Below are 20,828 nucleotides of genomic sequence, written 5' to 3' on the forward strand. Positions count from 1 at the left end.
AAATATTCATTGCATTAATCAGCCACACCAACATTTTCTGATAGAAGTATCCAACTGTCAAGAATAAAAATGAAACTGGAGGAGCTTGCTAGGATGGTTGGATAAGAAAGCGGGGATGAAACCCAAGCTTTTGATTTTTTATTGGCTTCTCAAAAGGATGAACTTTCTTCATATATGATCTCCATGTAACCTATCATTATCTGGAGTTTTATACTTAATAAATATATATGATATGATCAAGCTTGACATTTATTTTCATGTGATTTTGTTTTATTTTTTTTCTTATAGCAACAGGGGTGGTACTGTAGCTGGTAAAAGCCTGAATTACTTCATTAGGACCCAATAATGCATGAAGTGTTTCTCTACATCAGTCTCATCTTGCTTGAAGTGGTTCTCTATATCAATCGAGGGTTTGAGGAGGGTTGTTTTTATATGCAACCTTATTTTGCAAACTTGTGACCTTCTAGGTACAAAGGAGTGAACCTGCCCGTTGCTACCAAGACTCACCCCTCTCTTGTGTGCTATATGAAAAAGGAAAAAGTATCTAGACTGCGTCATTGTTACAAGTATAAATTATAATATAAAGATAAAGTTCATCCCCTTTTCCTAATAATCTAATCTCTTAGATCAGTTGATAGTCCATAATTTAATATGATTTTAGAGTGTGGGAATATCCTTTGTTCAAACCGCACTATTAACCAACTATTTAGGTAGTTGCATGTGTTTGGCTCAATTATGTGATGGAAGTTTGATCACACGTGAGGGGGCATGTTCAAGGTATAACTAACAATTGAGAAAGATAAAATTTTCCTTCTGTCTAACAATTAAGCTTTTGGATAAGTAGGATGCCAATAAAACCCTTATAGCTCATTAGCTTTATTCCTTTATAATTTTTCACAACTTTGCACACCTTCTTTATTCTTATAAATGGGCATTAAAGTGGTATTTTCTCCATCATTTGGCATCCTTTTGATTTAAGGATCACACTATGTAATTTCGTTAACCAAAAAATGCCATGCCAAGCATATCCATGCTTCTATCATGATATTATCTGGTTCAACTTTACGATTTTCCATCTTTCTCAATGCTTGCTTTATGTCTTTAGAACATATATGTCTATAGAATATGTAAGAGTTATCTAAGACATCCCATCATAACACTTGTTTATCCTCTTTCATTGAATAAGTTTGTGAAATATTCCTTCAGGTCCTTCCTTGATTGCCACCACATGTACTAGAAGCTTTCGGTTCTCATCTTTTATGCATTTCACTTAGCTCAAATCCTTTATTTTTCTTTCTCATGCTTTAGCTAGTTTATATATATATATATATATATATCTTCCCTCATCATTTGTATCAAATCATTAGTATAACTTTTCAAAAGCTTTTGACATAGTTTCACTAACTGCATTTTCTTCGTTACAACATTTTTGTAAAGTTTCATAACAAGCTCTCTTGGTTTTGATTTTTTTTTTTTTTGTGTACCTCTTCATTTCACCACCAAGACTCTTTTTGATTTGACACCTTTCTCTTTGACTCTTCTAGAACCATTTTTTTGTATATATTTCAAATCATATCTGGTTTGTCTCTCCTTTTGAGGTCCAATCTCTTCTTCCACACTGTTTGCTTAAAAATAGTGTATTTTTTACCGTCAAGAGAGACTGGTTCTGAAGATTTATGGACTTAGTGTTCCAGGTTTTTAGATATTTATGTTCCTAATATAGTGGTTTAGTTATAGTTGATATATCTTCTTCATCCCTTATCTTCTTATCCCCTTATTTTAGGAAGTCAAAGTCTGGTGGTTAGTTCCTATTTTAGGAGAAGCTAGTGAAGAAGTCAGTTTCCTATTTTTAGGGTAACAGATTTCCCATTCCTCTCCAAATTATGTATATATATTCTTGACTCCTCGAATAAAGTGACATACAAGTTTTTCAGTCTCTACCTAATTTGTGTCACGGTATTAGAGCTCTAGGCTTTTTTATTGGGAACCAAACATTCTTGTTAACTCTACTCTTCACTTCTGACTCCTATAAGTTTGTAAGGACATTTTTTTTTCTCCCCTGTAAACACCCATAAGATCTTGAATCCTCTACTAAGGGCCCATGTCAGAAACAACTGAAACTAGCAATGTTCTAGAGGCACCTTTCAGCAATGTTCCAGAGGCGCCTTTTAGCAGCGATAAAGTCATTACACCTGTCGGGGAGCTACAGAATATACAAGTGGCCTATCAGTTGAACAACAAGAATTATCTACAATGGTCCTAGCTGATTCGCACATTCTTGAAGGGAAGAGGCAAACTGAGTTATTTACTCAGTACTGGGCCTAAGAAAGGGGATCCTACATTTGATGCTTGTAATGCAGAAGACTAGATGGTGATGTCTTGGTTGTGGAATGCTATGCTGGCTGAGAAAAGTTATCAGTAACGTTTTTAAATACAACTAAAGAAATTCGGGATGTTGTTAAGAAAACATATTCTAAGGTTTGGGATGTTGCCCAGATCTATGAGATTAAGACTAAGGGATTAGCCATAAAGCAGGGGAACTGGTCCATCACTGAATATGTCAATGTTTTGCAAACATTGTGGCAAGAGATGGATTATTATCAGTGTGTTCAGATGAAGTGTAGTGAGGATGCAACCCTACTTAAAAGGTTTGTTGAAAGGGACAGAATCTATGACTTTCTTGTTGGACTAAATATTGAATTTGATGTAGTTAAGAGTTCAAATACTGGGAAAAGAAGATGTCCCATCTCTAAATGAAACAATTTCCATTTCCCATGCTAAGTAAGGAAGGAGAGGAGTTATGCTTGAAACTCCTGCAATTAATCGATTGGCCCTAGTGACTAGAACCAGGAAGAATCCTGGTTGGGAACATCAATTGCATGAAGAAAGAAAGTCATTGGATGGATCCAAATCAAACAATAAAGACTCTTTGTGGTGTACTTGTTGTAAGAAATCCCAGCACGCCATAGATAAATGCTGGAAGCTTCATGGAAAGCCTTTGACAATAAACAAAGGACCAACCGGCAAAAGTGGACAAAAAAGGGGACATAGGTAGGCATACATGGTAGATGCACCCCAAACTGAGGAAGAGAGTTCCCAAGAACCACAACCACTAGTTGAGTTTAACAAGGAGGAAATAACATAGTTGAAACACCTACTGGGGTCACTAGAAAAACAAAGTGGAACAGGTACATGTACCTTGGTTTTTTCAGGTATTTCTTCCTCTTCTCATACTCTTAATGCCTTAGATTTATCCTCTCTTAGCATCTAAATCATTGATTTAGGGGCTACCGACCATATGACATGTTCCTCTGAAAAATTTGTCTCTTATACAATATATACCTTTTCTGAGTAACAGAAAGATAACCATTTTTGATGGCACAGTAACAATAGTAGCTGACCAAGGAGATGTGCTTATCAATGATTTTCTCACACTCAAAAATGTGCTTCATGTACCTATATTGTTTGCTAACCCTATATCAATCCAGAAACTCACCACAGACTCTAACTGCAGTGTGATTTTTTACCCTTCTCACTATGAGTTTCAGGAACAAGGCAAGAAGAAGATGATTGGGCATGCTAGAGAGAGAGTTGGTCTTTACTATCTTGAGACATCTCAGGGGCAAGTTAAGACAGCTAAACCCTCACCATTATCATTTTTGTCAGACTCTTCCAAGTCCAGTATAGAAAAAAATTGGCTTTACCACTTTTGTTTTGGTCATCCATCCTTTCATATTCTTAAAATAATGTTTCCCTTATTGTTCAAAGGATTAGTTGTTGATACTTTTCATTGTGATGTTTGTGAACTTGAAAAACATAAGCGAGCTTCTTTTCCAATCGCCAATAAAAGAACTTCTTTCCCATTTACTCTCATTCATAGTGACATATGGGGTCCCTCACCTATTCCAAATATTATTGGGGCTAGATGGTTTATTTCTTTTATCGATGACTGCACTCATGTAACTTGGATTTTCCTCATGAAAAATAAAGCTGAAGTGCAAGTGTCATTTTTCTAGTTTTTTGTAATATGGTTAAGACTCAATTAGGAGTTAACATTAAGAGATTTCGTTCTAACAATGCAAGGGACTATTTTAATCAGTTTCTTTCTTCATATTTTCAAGTGAGGGGTATAATTCATGAATCCTCTTGTGTCTACACATTTCAACAAAATGGAGTGGTTGAATGTAAGAATGGTCACCTTCTTGCCATCATTAGATCACTCTTATTTCAAGCTAAAGTCCCAAAACAGTATTGGGGAGAAGCATTGTTGACTGCTACTCATTTCTTAAATAGGTTACCCTCTAAAAGTCTCAATTCCCAAAGTCCCATGCATCTTCTGTCGAAGTTTTTTTCCCTATTTCAATATTTCTAATGGTCTTGTTCAAAGGGTGTTTGGTTGTGCAGCCTTTATCCATATACACTCACTTTAGGGGAAACCTTGATCCACAGGCTGTGAAATGTGTCTTTGTTGGGTATTCATCAACTCAAAAGGGATATAAATGTCATCATCCTCCTACCAATTTTTTTTTTTTTGTCAAGGTTGATGTTACATTTGTTGAAAAAGACCCATACTTTAATCATCCTTATCTTTAGGGGTAGACATCATTCTTAGAGGGTAAGGACCATGATGACAAGGATGTTTTCTTCCTCGATTTTCCAATCTCCTTAAATCCAAATCCTCAACCTAGGACAAACAGTCCAATCTCAGCTTCTAAGACTGAATCAACAAGTCCAAAGGATGAAGAAATGATGAAGGGAAAACAAGCTCAAGTCTTTACCCAGCCACTACAGATCTACACAAGGAGAAAGGCAGTCACTCAATCTATGTCAGTTCAACCATCGAATTCTATCTCTAGTCTTGATTGTAGATTTGATCCTGAATTTTTGATGTAACTACTTCTTACTTCCCTCAAAATGAAAAAGTCTCTGAAATTCCTAACACAAGTGACTATGATATTCCCATTGTTGTTAGAAAAGGAACTAGCACATGTACTAAGCATTTTCTATACTTATTCTTGTCCTACAAAAACCTATCCAATGACCACCAAGCCCTGCTTACCAACATAAATGCAATTTCTATACCTAAAACTGTATCTGAGGCATTAGGTGATGAGAATTGGATAAATGCTATGAAAGTAGAAATGGAGGCTCTTGAGGAAAAAAAAAAAAAAAAACTAGGATTTGGTGAGACTGCCTAGAGGAGAAAAACCCAATGGAGTGTAGATGGGTATTCACAATGAAGTATAAATTAGATGGGCCATTAGAAAGTATAAAGCAAGATTAGTGGCTAAAGGTTATACTCAAACAAATGGTATAGATTACCTTGAGACATTTGCACCAGTTGCAAAAATAAATACTGTAAGGGTTTCACCATCATTGGCTGCTAACCTTGATTGGAAATTATAGTAGTTTGATGTCAAAATTGCCTTCTTGCATGGTGATCTTGAAAATGAGATTTTTATGGGGGTGCTACCTAGATTTAGTCCAAGTTCAAATAGGGATATGGTGTGTAGACTAAAGAAAATATTATATGGCCTAAAGCAATCTCCTAGAGCGTGGTTTGGAAGGTTTGCCAAAGCAATGTTGTCTATGGGATACAAACAAAGCCAAGGAGACCATACTCTGTTTATAAAGCACTTGGTTTCAAGAAAAATAACTATTGTTAGTCTATGTGGATGACATCATAGTAATAGGGAATTACTTAAGAGGGAATGGAAAATCTGAAGAAGTGTTTGGTAAAGGAATTTGAGAGTAAAGAACTAAGTAGACTGAAGTACTTTTTGGGTATTGAGGTTGCACATTCTCAACAAGGTATTTTTATATTTTTAAAAAAATACATTCTAAATCTACTGACGGATACAGGAAAACTAGGTTGCAAGGCTGTCGACACACCTATTGAACTTAATCATCGACTTGGTGATGCTCTAGAAGACAAAGTAGTAGATAAAAGTTCCTACCAAAGGTTAGTCGGAAGGCTTATTTATTTGTCACATACCTGTTCAGACAACATATGTTGTTAGTGTTGTAACCCAATTTATGCACAATCCTAAAGAAGTACACCTTAGAGCAGTATACAAAGTTCTAAAATACTTAATGGCACTCTGGGTAGAGGAATCCTATTCAAAGAAGGCAAGAATTGACACTTGAAGCCTATGTTGATGCAGACTATGCTAGGTCAGTGATTGATAGAAAATCTACATTCAGGTATTGTATATTTCTTGGAGAAAATCTTGTAACTTGAAGGAGTAAGAAGGTTGTGGCAAGATCTAGTGCAGAGGCTAAATTTAGATCAATGGCTCTTCGAATTTGTGAGTTGTTATGGTTAAAAATAATTTTGGAAGATCTAAAAATTAAATGAAAAAAATCTAATTAGGCTATACTATGATAACAAGTCAGCCATTAATATTGCACTCAATCCAGTTCAACATGACCAAACTAAGCATGTTGAATTGACAGACATTTTATCAAGGAAAAGCTGGACAATGGTTTGATTTGTACTCTATTTGTGTCTACTGGACAGCAACTTGCAGATGTACTCATAAAGGGACTGCCTAGTACTGCACTTCAGAGGATAACTAGGAAGCTTGGAATGGAAGGCATCGATTTTCCAGTTTAAGGGAGAGTGTCAAGAGAGATTGGTTCTGAAGATTTTTGGACCTAGTGTTCCAAATTTTTGAATATTTATGTTCCTAATATAATGGTTTAGTTATGGTTGATATATCTTCTTCATCCCTTATCTTTTTATCCCCTTATTTTAGGAAGTCAAAATCTGGTGGTTAGTTCCTATTTTAGGGGAAGTTAGTGGAGAAGTCAGTTTCCTATTTTTATGAAAACAGATTTCCCATTCCTCTCCAAATTATGTATATATATTCTCGACTCCTTGAATAAAGTGACGCACAAGTTTTTCTGTCTCTACCTAATTTGTCATTTACCTTAAATGCCACCATCTTATTTTTGGGTTTGTTTTCTATCATTTTTTCTTGTCTATTTTTTATGACATCAATGGGCATAAGTCTATGTCTGTGGTCAAGCATCTCCTAGTATAATTTTATAATCCTTGCAACATAAGTGGTCCTCTTCTCTTAGAAGAATGTACTCTATTTGGGTAATCAATAAGCCATTTTTATACATGATCAAGTGTTCATCTTGTTTGTTAAACCTAGTGTTGGCTATATTAAGGTCATATACCATGGGAAGATCCAAAATAGCTTCGCCTTTTTATTTCTTCTTCCAAATTCATAACCTCCCCCATGTATCTCTATACCCCCTTCCTTCTCTACTTGGATGACCATTTGGTTATGTGGTATGAGCAAAGTGGGTTACTTTCCTGGGAATTTAATTGATGGCAAGAACATACGCCCATTTGGTATGTCACATTCCCAGGAAAGTAGCTTTACCATGGGGAACCCTTTCCCATGTTTTATTTTCCAAATGACGGGAAAATTAAACCAATTTTTCAGATGAACTTACCCTTTCGGGTTTGTCTACAGAAAAACTAGATAAACCCCAACCCCAGTTTCCCCAAAATACAAAAAAACCCTCTTTGAAATGACATAGGTGTTTATATAATGCAGAGGCTGTTAACTTTGAAATGAATAGGTGACATAGGTGTTTATATAATGGGAATTTGGTTTTAATGCAGAGGCTGTTAAACCCATATGCAAGATATACGAGTATATGTGTGTGTTTGCTTGTTTTATATAAGAGCAATGTAAAGCAGATAAGCAATAGTAAGGTAAAGAGAAAGGGATGAGGGATGTAAATAGATTTATAGAGGCTTGACTTATAACAAGCCTAAACCTCTCTCCTCAAATCACAATTTGAGGGTTTCACTATTGGAAACAATCCTCTAGCTCAATGGGTGCTAGACCCTTTACGATCCCCTAGCTTCAGTAGGAGCTAATCAACTCTCTTGCTGCAACAAGTCCTACAGCTTGCGGGTGCTATAGAATATTACTCCCTATAGCTTATGAGTGCTATAGAACCTCACCCCCTAGAGCTTGCGGTTAATATAGAACCTCACAATTCCATAAGTTCAATAGGTGCTAGTCAAACTCTCTGCTGCAGCAAATCCCTAGTTTGCAAAGTAGAACAATCATTCACACACAAAGTGAGAATACAAGATACAATCTCACACTTCTAAAGATAAATGAGTTACAAGAAGAAACACAGGTGAATATAGATTGATGAAGCATCGTTGAGTGTTGTAGAATGAAAGATCAAAGGTTAGATAGAGGCAAATTGAGCTCACTGAAAATGCTTTCAAAAATCAAATGGCATGGCAATGAAGGATCTTTCAAAAGCAAATCTAAGTCTCTCTCTCTCTCTCTTGAAAAGGATTTACCCATAAGGCTTAAAAAGAGTGCAAAATTTTGAAAAGAATACAACAAAGGTTTGTCCAAGTAAATGAAAAGCTTATTACGTACTTTGAAAAGTTTGGTTTCCTCAAAGAAGGATGCCCTATTTATAGAGCTAAAAAATGACTGTTTTAGATTTGAAATAAAGTGGACAGGAACCTTTCTAGCAGGTCTCAGGCACCTGGGAATTAACTCTGTTAGCTAAGTGCTTGCTTTTTGAAAAGCTCGTTGCATTCTGCCACCACAGAGGCTATGTTATAAACTCGGTTGGTTTGGCTTATCCTCCTCTGTTCAGTCTTCAGCAGACTGAATTTTTCCAGAGAATTTGTGAAAGTTTCTACATTGACTCAGTCAGCTGAGTTGACTCAGCTGGCTAAGTGAGTTGTAATTCTGAACACTTAGGGCAATTTCAAAAATTCAATTGGTTGTCTCCAAAAGACAGCAGGCTTTCTCTCCTGTTTTTGAAAAAGTTTATTTAATTTAAGTCCAAAAACAAGAGCTAGACTGGTTTGAAGAAAAGCTCATTTTTTTATGATTTTAAACTTTAAAGAATATCAAATTTTTCTTCCAGGTCTATAGGCTATTTTCATTTCAAAAGATGTGTTAGTTTTAGGCTCATAAACAATGCCTTTTTTGAAAAAATTTCAAATGGGAGATCTGAAAAGATGTCATTTTAAGCACAATAATTCTCATACTCAAACTTACAGACCTTATTCTTAGATATGCTGTTGTCTCTCATCCACTTATAATTCTTCCACTTGAGTTTGTGCCAATATAACTTGAGCGACAATGACATCTGGGGAGATTCCCGGAATGCCAAAGTTTGTATCCGAATTTTGTCAGCATTTTAGCCTTCTCTCCAACCCATCTAGTATCTTGGAGGCAAATAATAACTTCTCTCCTAATCATCACATCCACCACTTCCATAGATTTTCCTGTAAAAGTCACGATATTCTATGATCTCATTTTTATCCATAGTCCAATCCTTAATTTCTGATCCTGGACAAAATTCTTTACACACGGCCATGAAAATGTGAACACCTGCAGATTTAGCACTACATCCAGGGGTCGATTCAATGGCCCTATCTCATTTTTCACTAAACTTGTGCAATGCAATGTGCCACTATCTCATTTTCCCTAAATTGTAACCCCTACAATTTTCCATTTGTCCTACAATTCATATTGTCTGATTTGACTAGTTTTTGCTGGCTGTCAGCTACTTACCGCAACCCTTCTCCCTTATCCAGACTTGAGACTGGCTACATATAGAGCAAACTCTCTGCCAGGAGTCAATATTTCACACTCTGGGTGCCTGTGGGCGTTGTATTGCTCTGCAAAAGCATCTGCTTAACTTTGCTGCTTGTTCTCAATTATATACCATTGACTGTACTTCATTAGATAAGTGATAGGAGTTTGCTTAATAGTAGGACTTCATTTTTAGTAACCTCCCTTTTTTAGTGCCTTATTCTTGTATTCTGGCTTTTAAAAGTGAAAGTGTCCAAGCCATTTGGAAACAGAAGTTTATGTAGCCATTTTGACCAAAAAATTTCTAAAAGCATATACTAATGTGCTTCCAAGGAGTTGTTGAAGTTTGTTTTGATTTCTTGAAACTCACTGTTGCTAACAAGCAAAGGAGTTATTGAAGAAAATATAGTGCTCTACTCATCCTATTAAGAGCCCTTTATATTAGGTGACCTTCAATTCCCTATCTAATAGATACTCATAGAAGAAGGTTTGTTTAATCTGATTAACAATAACTTCAACATTGCATGCTGCTTCAAACCAAACCCCCCCCAAACATGCGCGCATGAACGCAAATGCAAATTCCCTCCTTTTTTCTGCTTCAGTGTTTAGTAAGAAGATATTGGTGTGAACTGTAAAGTGCATCTTCCCTTTAAGTGAGGGAAATTTGCTTCAACTGTCTGATTATTAGTTTTTGATGGCTGGTAGTTGTACTGAAGTAGTTACCTTGTGTTATGCCTAATTACAGTTTAATTCATGGTTACTAGCTATTTTTGCATAGTCCCTTTTGTTTATTTTCTCTGAACTCTGATTAATTCAAACCTAGCTGACAGATGTCAAACAAGAGAGAAATATATATAAATACAGTTGATATTTTTATGTGTTTCTGAGAAAGACTGGGAGATTTGTCTTCGGGAGTCCACTTTTTTTTTACTGCTTAGGTGTTGCTATTGTCATCCCCTATCTTAATATTCAGATGTGATGTCACATAACTAGTTTAATATACATGATTAGAATTGGACGTGTTACTAGTCACTACAGTTCCTGTTCCATGAGTTTTCATGTCAAAACGCAAATTGTCACTTATTGAAATATCAAAATGAAAAAATTCATATTATGTGGTATAGTTAGTAGTTGTTTTGGAATGTTTATTAGATGTGGAATAATTTCACTTCAAGAACCCTTACTTCCTAGATGATAAGCTTAGTAATCTATGGATGTTGTCTTATCTTCATAACCTCTTCAAAGTTCTTTTCTCTGCTATAATGAGATTCTATTTTTGAATTGTTGATAAACATAATAAATTCAAGCAATATATAGAAATCTCCATGTGATGCTCTGTATTACAGGTTGTTAAGGTGGCTGATTTTGGAGTTGCTAGAGTGAAAGCTCAATCTGGGGTTATGACAGCAGAAACTGGGACATATCGTTGGATGGCTCCTGAGGTGTGCGTTCTTTGATAATTGTTGGAGTTCTCTCTGTTCATAAATAGTGCTTTCTCCATTTACTTGATATCTTCCTTTTTGGTTCCCATTGGATTGTCAAATTATTTTGTCATTGCTGCCATTGGCGTTTTGTCTGCATGATTTTGGTTATTGCCATAACTTGTAAAGAATTCCGTAAAACTTTACCACTTACTATCATTACCTTGACTTCGGCTCAAGAAGATGTGATTTGAGTTAGTTTTTGCTTGTCAAAATAGTAGTGGTGGTTGCAATAAGTTCCACAATTCTTTAGAGCAAAATATGATTCTTAGCTAGCTGTTAGTATCATGCCTTCTTGTGGTACTAAGTGCCCTATGTTGCAGTTAATGGGCTTAATAATATAGTATTATGTGGTAGTTCGTGTTTCTTTGATTTGCATACTGCAGAAACTATTGAGGTGGATTCCTATGGTTTTGGGTCCCGTTCATCCCTCTCTCTCCCTCCAAACTCGCATACACACTCAAACTCACTTGCATGCACACTCTCTTGTACATGCGATGCAAGAAATATACATGCAAAGCCACTTTTTATTTGTTTGGCAATTTGACATGTATACAAGACATTCATACGCACATACTCACTCTTGTGTGTGTGTGTGTGCCATGCAAGTACAATCCATTATAGTGGCTAGATCTATTATGTCTTGTTGGGCTCTCCATGTTGTGTCATTCACGAAAATCCATTATGATATGATTTAGTGTTAAGGCATTATTTAGGTTGGCCAGACATTGAATAGATATTTGATTGCTGCTTTTCTTTGACATAAATGGTTAATGATTATTCTTTTGCATTTAAGGTTATAGAACACAATCCCTATGATCACAAGGCTGATGTTTTCAGCTTCGGAATTGTGTTGTGGGAGCTCCTAACTGGAAAGGTTCTTTTCTGTGGTGTACCACTATTGAATAATTTGAATTTGGTATTTCAAGTTGCTTGAATAATTATATTGCCTCGTATCTGATGTGCCAGCTTCCCTATGATTATTTAACCCCATTACAAGCGGCCGTTGGAGTGGTTCAAAAGGTAAATATCCATTCCTTCCTACACTTAGTCCTAGTATGTATATTCAATGGAACCCATTGTTTTATTCTTTTCATTGGTTTTGCCGGCCGGAAAGTTCTCTTTGACAAGGATGAAACTGAACCTCCACTGACTTGGGCTTAATTTCAGGGTCTAAGGCCTACTATCCCAAAGAACACTCATCCAAAACTTGCTGATCTGCTTGAGAGATGCTGGCAGCAGGACCCAACTTTAAGACCTGACTTCTCTGAAATAACAGAGATCCTGCAGCAAATAGCAAAGGAGGTAATAAATGATTAAATTGTTATTGCTTGTGAGCATTTTCCAAAACTAGTGGCATTCATATTCGTCTTCTTCTTTTCTTTTCTTTTATTGTGGAATTTGGTTGCTTCTAACTTCCGGTTCTCCACCAAAACTGCAGTCTCAACTTCTTTACCAATGAGCACACGCTCATTGACAGGATAGCTAGAAAATTTCATATCTGCATGAAACCTTTGGATAATGTGTTTTAACACTGGAAGCATGATGATGGGGAACAGGTTGGAGACGAAGCCGAGGATCGGCGCAAAGAGAAATCATCTGGGGGGTTCCTTTCAGTCCTCAGACGGGGACATCACTAAATGAGGGTGGATATAATGTGAATACCGGTAATACACAAGAGCTAATCGTGGGCCATTCCCACCCGGTCTTTTTCATCTCTGCAATGTATAGTGTTTGTTCTCTTGATCTCTCTATTGACTTTCTGGTGTTTCCTTTTCTGTTTAGTTTCAATAATACTGAAGAAGAAACTTTTAATTCACTTAACCAAATAACTTCCTCATTTGCCCCACCACAGCATCAACTTCCTAATCCTTGGCGGCGGCGGGGGGGAGATGATGAGCAGTGTAATTGTTTGCAATTTAATGCTTGGGATATCTGTAGGAGTTGCCAGTACTAAAACCTTTCTGCCTTGACTTGTTTTTATTTCAAAAGCATAGTGTTAATGGGCTTATCTAAGTCTTCCTCTCCTTCCCGCAAACAAGCTGGAGACCCACGCATGCGTTAGCTGAGCTTGAGCTCTCCATGGTTGGTTGTTAGGACAATGTTGAAGCAAAATACATGTCCGTGCGACATATGGCATCTTGAGCTATTTTCGATTTCCTTGCTCCAGGAATCATAGTGGCCCTAAAATTAACCTGAATTTGAGTCCATCAGTTGCATTTGGTTCCTCTTGGCTAAATTGATTGTCACTTTTCCTCGTCCTATTGGTACCACCTCTACCATTGTTTCTGCCTCCCTCTAATTCTTCTTGTTCCCAGGCGCCCCCGTCTTGTCTTTGTAAATCTGTCATCTTGCTGAACCATCGATAGGTTCTTGCAATGCAATGGAACCCATTGCCAATTCCAAGTCCCATTTCTTCTTCCTTTTCTTTTTTCATTCCCAGTCTGATTGTCAAAGCCTATCTGTCCCCGGTGAACCATCGATGAACTGATGGGTTCCAACTCATCAACTGTGGGTTTGTTTATTTTTCATTTTTCTTTTTAAATTTATGTTAATTTGATGTAATTGCACTTTACAACATTGTTCTTGACGCAAGGAGTCTACAAATGAGAAATGCAAATCACTGAGACTAACAAAGTCTTTCTTTTTTAAATTAATTATAAGAAGCTTTCGTGCAAATAACTTAAATGACAAGGGGGTCTAGAAGTAATTTACCTAAAAAAGCAAGAAGGGAATGTCTCAGGTGTGGTGGCCTTTTTTGGTTGATGGTTGAGATCAAATCTGCTGAAAAGATAATGATTTGAATTTCTTATGTGGTGAGACAAATCCTAACAATTCACGTTAATCAAAATCTTCTTCATCTATTATTTATTCATCTCCTCATCTTCAGGGCCATTTGAGGGTGCAATCCTGTCTGCCTTTTCCTATAGTGCCACGTAGGCCAACGATCGAGACTGTAAGTGTTGGCCATCTGTCAAGTAATATAGTGACTGAGTTGGATACTATTACATCATCAATAATATGAACGAAATATGTGCCAATTTTTTACTCTAAATCGTTATATAAAAGTGTTATGATGAAATATTTTTTCTATTAACAATAATTCATCACGAGGTAATTATTTTCTTATGTAAAATATATGAAACGTGTCGAGGGTGCAATTTTGTTGTTTTCAAAATATTTCTTGTATCAAAATATTGAAAAATATAAAAATAAAAATAAATAACATTTCTAAATTGTTTCTATAATTTTAAAAGTATTTCGTTGTCATTTTGTAATATTAGAGAAATAACAAAAACAAGTTCACCAATAGATTAGAGATAAAAAAAAAAAAATCATCTCACATAATTTTTTCATCTCTAATTTAAATACATTATAGAATTTATGTTTATTTTTAAATTAAATAATTTTTTATGTTGAAAATTATATCTTTATATTTTTTTATTTAGGCATTTTTTGACATCTCTATTTCTTACTTTTTTTGAAAAGTTAATTTTTTTATTTTTGTTTCATATTGTATTTGTTGCTCAAATAAATATCTAAGAAGGGGTGAATGGGGTTTTTTGAAAATTAATATTTTTACCTCTTGTTGAAAACTCTTAAATTGTGATCGTAATTAAATAGTTATTATAACAATAATATAAATAATAAGATCAAGCAACCATAAGAATACAAGGAAATTTTTATAAAGATTCAAACTTTTATGAGCTTACTTCTCTCTCCCAAGACTAAGCTTGAGGGGATGTTTGGTATGAGAGAAATTTTTACATTCCTGAGAATATTAGATTGAGAATCTATATTCTCATGTTTGGTATAATTTTTTTAAAAAAAAATTCTAGGAAAATAGCATTTCTAGGAATTATTTTTAATCAACTTTCCCATAAAAAGATTTTCATGGAAGGTTGGAAATCTTAGATTCCCATGGACAAGGAAAACTTTTTAACAAATAAAAAAACTAAAACACCCACCCTCTTATAACCCCCCATATATATATATATATATATCTATATTGTTTGCCCCCATTTACGTTCTCTTTCTACCCTAATTGGCCACTGTTATAATCTTCGTTTCTGTTGTTGCGGCGCTGCGACGTGGGCGAGACCCTGCAATTTTCCTTCAACCTTTCCATCTCGACTGTCAGCCATTTATTCTTCATCCATTTGATCAGTGAGTCAAAGAATCAAAGATAGTGATAGTTAGCCATTATATGTATATAATATATTCTTCAATAGATATGATATATTCTTCCGTCTCAGTTTAGCTTTGTTAATAGTGTAAGTTGTATATGATATATAATATATTTAATAGATATGTTCTGTCCTATCTATTAAATTATTTGTTTAAATTTTTTAGATTTTATATTATTGTTGCATCCATATTAAGCACCTGCAGTGTTCTATTTTTTATATATATATATTATGTATTATACATATACATACGTAATATTTTGTCTTATGATTTAGCATTTTTATTTATATTTATGAACAATATTTGTCGATGATGATGGTAATGTTTATTGTTTGGAATTTTGATTTGAGGGGTGAAGTATATTTGATAATATCTAGGGTGCAAATTAGATTGGTTCTGAATTGATATATTTGATAATTATTTATATACTAAATGAATTAAAAAGTTCTAAAATGTGTATTTTTTTTTTTTATGTTAGATTATGGCAACGTTGCACCATGGAAGGAAGCAAAGGCTCATCATTGTACTTATTATGCATTTGGAGTGTTTGAATCAATTGACTCTATTCTTGATGAATATATGTGCTTTGTTATTAGCTAATTTTGTAAGGAGGAGAACTAGGAAAAGGGTAACATGGGATTTCCATAGTAGGGCTATGATAAGGAATGTCAATTTTAATATGATTTTTTATATCAATGATACATCTTGTATTGAAAATACAAGGATGGATATGAGGTTTTTTTTATGTATTGTGTGAGTTACTTAAAACTGTTGGGAGGCTTGAACCAACTAGGCACATGTGTGTAGAAGAGTTTGTTGCAATTTTTCTACACATTTTGGCTCATGATGTTAAAAATAGAGTAATTAAAAGACAATTCATGAGGTCTGGTGAAAGTTGAAACAATAAGTAGATAGTTCAACAAAGTTTTGCATGCAGTATTACGATGTCATACAATTTTACTCAAACAATCGAAGGCAGTCCCTGAAAATTCAACTGATGACCGATGGAAATGGTTCAAGGTAACATTAAAAATACATATATAAGTTTAGGTAATGTTAATTTAATAATCATGAAATAAAAACTAATGATTTTTTGATTTTTTTTATGGAATTAACAGAATTGTCTAGGAGCTTTAGATGGAACATACATCAAGTTAAATGTCCTACAAGATGATAAGCCTAGATATCAAACTAGGAAAGGTGATATAGCAACAAATGTGTTAGGAGTTTGTTCTCAAGATTTACAATTTATTTACATCTTGCCTGGTTGGGAGGGATCGATCGCTAATTCTAGGGTACTCAGAGATGCTATATCTCGTAGGAATGGATTAAGCATTCCAAAAGGTACTTCAATTTATTTGTGGTAACCCCAAGTTTGTTTTAGTTAAATTTTTTTTAATTGTTTATATGGTTTCTAAGTGTTGGTTACTATTACTTATGTGATGCTGGTTACATAAATGGGGAAGGGTTTCTTACACCTTATAGAGGGCAAAGATATCATCTTAGTGAATGGAGACATGCGACATAACCTGCAACACCACATGAATTTTTTAATATGAAACACTCATCTGCTAGGAATGTCATAGAAAGATGTTTTGGGATGTTGAAGGGACGTTGGGGAATTTTAAGAGCTAAGTCATTTTATCCTATTAGAACACAATGCAGGATTATAACTGCATGTTGTTTGCTTCATAATCATATCAGAAAAGAGATGGCAATTGACCCTTTAAAAGATCGTATATTTGACATGGAAGAAAATGAAGACATTCTGGAAGTTAATAGGATAACTCATGTAAAGACATCTGATGCTTGGACACATTGGAGGGATGAGCTTGCACAACAAATGTTTAACACTTGGAGGAGACATGTTTGAAATATTCACAATTCCGTGTTTCATTTATGTTAATTTGTAATAATTGACAATTCTAAGTGGTTTATTAATTTTGTTGTAATGGTGACAATCCGATCTTTTATTTTCATTATGATGTAATAATATGTATTCATAATTTTTTTTTTTTGTTGATTTGGTTTGTTTTGCCTATGTTATATAATTGTTGTCTTTTTGTCTATGCATTTTTCTTTATATATATTTAACTTTTTTTTCCTTCACTAGATGGCAAATAATAGTCAATCTACATTAAAACGTACTAACCATCAGTGGACATCAGAAAAGGATGCAATACTTGTTGAGTGTCTAGTTGAAGTTGGACCATCTTGGAAGGGCGATAATGGATTCAAGCCTGGATTTGCTACTCATTTGGAGAAAATGATGCTTGAGAAAATGTCTGGTTGTACTTTGAAAGCTAACCCTCATATTGGGTCAAGAATTAAGCAATTAAAGAAGCACTATAATGCAATTTGTGAAATGATGGGGCCTAGGGGTCCTAGTGGATTTGGCTGGAATGATAAAGACAAATTGATTGTGGTTGAAAAAGAAATATATAAAGAATGGATAAAGGTAAAATATAGTAATAGATTTGTATTTATTTCTTTCTTCTTTTTTTCATCAATATAGATTTATTCGTCAAATAATTTTTAAAAATAATTCTATTTTGCAGACACATCATTCTGCTAAAGGGCTTTATAATAAGCCATTCCCTTACTTTGATGTATGGGTCCAATTTTTGGTAAGGATGTAGCTAATGGAGCTGATGCGGAGGATCCATCAAATGTTGTGGAAGCAATGGACAAAGAAGCTAATGTTACTGAAATTGAGTATGGAGAAGATGGACTTTTGGACTTTGTTGAGGAAACCCAACAAATATCCACTAATGACAATAGTGCTAAAGAGGTTGGGGGATACGCTAATGGGTCAAATTCTGCTAAAAAAAGTAAAAAGAAAGAGAGGCATGATGATTCAATAATTGAAATGGTATCTGAGACTATGGAGAGGCTTGGTCGTGTTTATGAGAGCACTAATGAGAATATTAAGGAGTTGACTTCCTGTTTTAAGCATGAATCTGAGGGAAGTAATAGGAGGATGTCAATTTTTGAAAAGCTTATGAAGATTGAAGGATTGACTGCTCAAGAGAGGGTTCGAGTTGGTATGACTATATGTAAGGATAACAATATAATTGACTTTTTTATGCAAGTGGATCCTGAGCAAAAAAGATGTTGGTGGCCCAAATATTGCCTGAAAATCCTGGTTTTTAAATTGATGTAAAGACTCTAGTACTTGGATTTTATTTTGATTTGTGGATTTATGTGACTACTTATGTAGCAAACTTTTAATTGATATTAATACTTGTGAATGCTGATGTACTTTGGTTTTTATTTTGTCATGTCATGATAGTTCTTTAAAATTTCCCTTATGAACTTGTTTGGGTTCTTGTAATGCAACGTTTACTTCTTCTTATACAAACAATATTGTGTTCTAGAATAGAAAGAACCATCAAAATAGTGAAGTAGAAGTAGACAACCATGCAGTTTTCGTTATTTCAATTATACCCACTACTTGCATTTTTACATATATTAACCTTCATGTATCATAAGCTTTATTAGCAACAATAACTGAATATTTTTTATATAAAATTCTTTAAAAATAATTAAACTAGATATTCATACAAATATATATATATATATTACGTATATATATATTATACATAATGTGTAAAAAAATGACATTTTTTGACTTCCTAAAGAGGTTTCTTTAAGTGACTTAGAGGTTGTGAACCCCAATATTTTATATACTAGAAGAAATTTATCATTTTTAAACAAAAAAAATCAAATAAGGCTAATTTTGGAAAATTAACAAGGATTCCTAGGAATGTTGCATTTAAACCAAACATAGAAATGTAAGATTTCCAAAAAAGAATATCCAACATTCTTAGGAATATTTAAAGTTAACCAAACATATAATTGCATAAATTCTGAGAATCAAAGATTCTAAGAATATTCGCAGGAATCATAAATCCCAGAAATTTAAAAACTTCTCTCATACCAAACGCCCCCTGAGGGTATTACTAAAAAAAAGATAACATTAGTTTTTAGTCTGAGTTAGAAGCAAACATACAAATCTTTGCCTAGGTAAAAACAACCACTAACACACAACTAGCAAAAATCTCTCACACAACAAGTGAGTAAAAACAAACTTACAATCAATAGGAAAAATCAAACAAGTCACCACTTGAAAGTTCTACCAGCTATCAGCACTCACTTGAATTTTTACTCTTGTTTGAATGCTCTTTTTAATAGTTTATTTTTTATATGTGTTTAGCCTTCAAACTCACCTCATATTTATACAAGCATTTTCAAACAACTAGCTGCTACAAAAAGGGTTGAGGAGCATTTTTGAAATTCAAAAATCTCTTCAGTTTTTCCATGCAACTAAAACATTTCAATATTTGTTGGGATCTTGGCTTACAAACAAACCAAAAAATAATTTTTGACAAAATTAAATCAATATGGGAAAGTTAAAGAGACAATCTGATAACAAAATTAATCAAGTTTTTCAAGATAAAAAAAAGGCTTGAGAGTTAGAGATAACAAAATTAAATCTATAAAAGTAAAGTTAAAAGCACTTTTTCTTTTATCTTTTTGCATAGGAAAATCATGCTATGATATTAAGGTACAAGGTGAAAAATATTTTGAAAAATATATACATGGAAGGATAATAAAAACAGATGCAGAAAACAATGTACATATTGAAACGACCGTTAAACTTCGGTCAACCTAAAGCATAACTTCGATCGATCTAAGTTATCCAGTAGCCATTCACATAATTTGGTTAAAAGCTAGGTCGGCACCAAATTCTCCAGCCAACTTTGATTGACTAAAGTTGACACTTTAATCGACCTAAGTTATCCAACAACTTAATGCATAACTTCGATCAAAGGATCAAACGACTTAAGATTGGGGGCCAACATTTTGACCAATTTAAGTTGACCTAATATAAACTTTAGTCGACTTAAGATATTTAGTCATTTCAGCATACATTTTTTCAGTACAATAAGTTTTCAACACAATAAAATGATAAAATATATCTCTATAATAAAAATATTTTTGTTATTATCAAAACAAAACATATATTTTACATTACAAGAGACTAATAAAATATATTTATATCATAAAAATATTTTTATTATCATCAAAATCTTATTTGCATTCTCTTGAGCTTTACACTATTCATTTCCCATTTCTATTTCCATGAAACATAGCAAAATGTTACACTTAATATTTACTTTTTTTATATATTTTTAAAATATTTGTTGAATTAAGAAATAAACATGACTATTCATTATTTGGGAATAGGTTTATTCAATGCTTGTTACAGACCGCCCCTGTTTGGAGTAAACTACGGCAATTTACCAACTATTATTATTAATATATATACAATATATTAATATTAGTAAGAAATTATATTATACGAAAATATTACAAAACTTTCAATAATAATACCCCAAAGAGTTGGATAGTGCCCAAATCAGGCATAGTTAGAGTCCCAAATTAGGCAACTAGTCCACACCCAAAGGGAGAGAAAGAGTGCTTAGGAATATGACTCAATCTTGTATATATAGGGATTGAAAGAATGATTCATCAACAATTTATTAATTGGTCT

The 20,828-nt window shown here is 34.1% G+C and overlaps 2 protein-coding genes across 13 annotated transcripts in view; both read left to right on the plus strand.

The window, feature by feature from the left end:
• The window catches only part of LOC127801362 (serine/threonine-protein kinase STY46-like), a 54,030-nt gene that overhangs the window by 23,643 nt on the left and 9,559 nt on the right, over nucleotides 1–20,828 (plus strand). For 5 of the 12 annotated variants that reach the window (XM_052336380.1, XM_052336387.1, XM_052336389.1 and 2 more), the window contains exons 13-17: nucleotides 10,949–11,044; nucleotides 11,880–11,960; nucleotides 12,053–12,106; nucleotides 12,254–12,388; nucleotides 12,643–13,092. The exons of 1 other annotated variant lie outside the window; for it this stretch is intronic. In XM_052336380.1, the coding sequence (XP_052192340.1) occupies nucleotides 10,949–11,044; nucleotides 11,880–11,960; nucleotides 12,053–12,106; nucleotides 12,254–12,388; nucleotides 12,643–12,723 (447 nt within the window). In that variant the 3' untranslated portion in view covers nucleotides 12,724–13,092. Of the gene's footprint in view, nucleotides 1–10,948; nucleotides 11,045–11,879; nucleotides 11,961–12,052; nucleotides 12,107–12,253; nucleotides 12,389–12,642; nucleotides 13,093–20,828 lie in introns of those variants that run through there. 6 more of the 12 variants (XR_008023025.1, XM_052336381.1, XR_008023024.1 and 3 more) reach the window with 5 other exon arrangements.
• Nucleotides 16,701–18,522, plus strand: LOC127801363 (uncharacterized). Its single transcript, XM_052336391.1, has 2 exons — nucleotides 16,701–17,729; nucleotides 17,830–18,522. The coding sequence occupies exon 2, from the start codon at nucleotides 17,883–17,885 to the stop codon at nucleotides 18,432–18,434; it is 552 nt and encodes a 183-aa protein (XP_052192351.1). The 5' UTR covers nucleotides 16,701–17,729; nucleotides 17,830–17,882; the 3' UTR covers nucleotides 18,435–18,522.

Source organism: Diospyros lotus, chromosome 5 (genome assembly GCF_014633365.1).
Source record: "Diospyros lotus cultivar Yz01 chromosome 5, ASM1463336v1, whole genome shotgun sequence".
Taxonomy (NCBI): Eukaryota; Viridiplantae; Streptophyta; class Magnoliopsida; order Ericales; family Ebenaceae; genus Diospyros; species Diospyros lotus.

Excerpts from the sequence above, each read along its gene's own strand:
- LOC127801363 (XM_052336391.1), top strand. The coding sequence starts at position 17,883 with ATGGGTCCAATTTTTGGTAAGGATGTAGCTAATGGAGCTGATGCGGAG.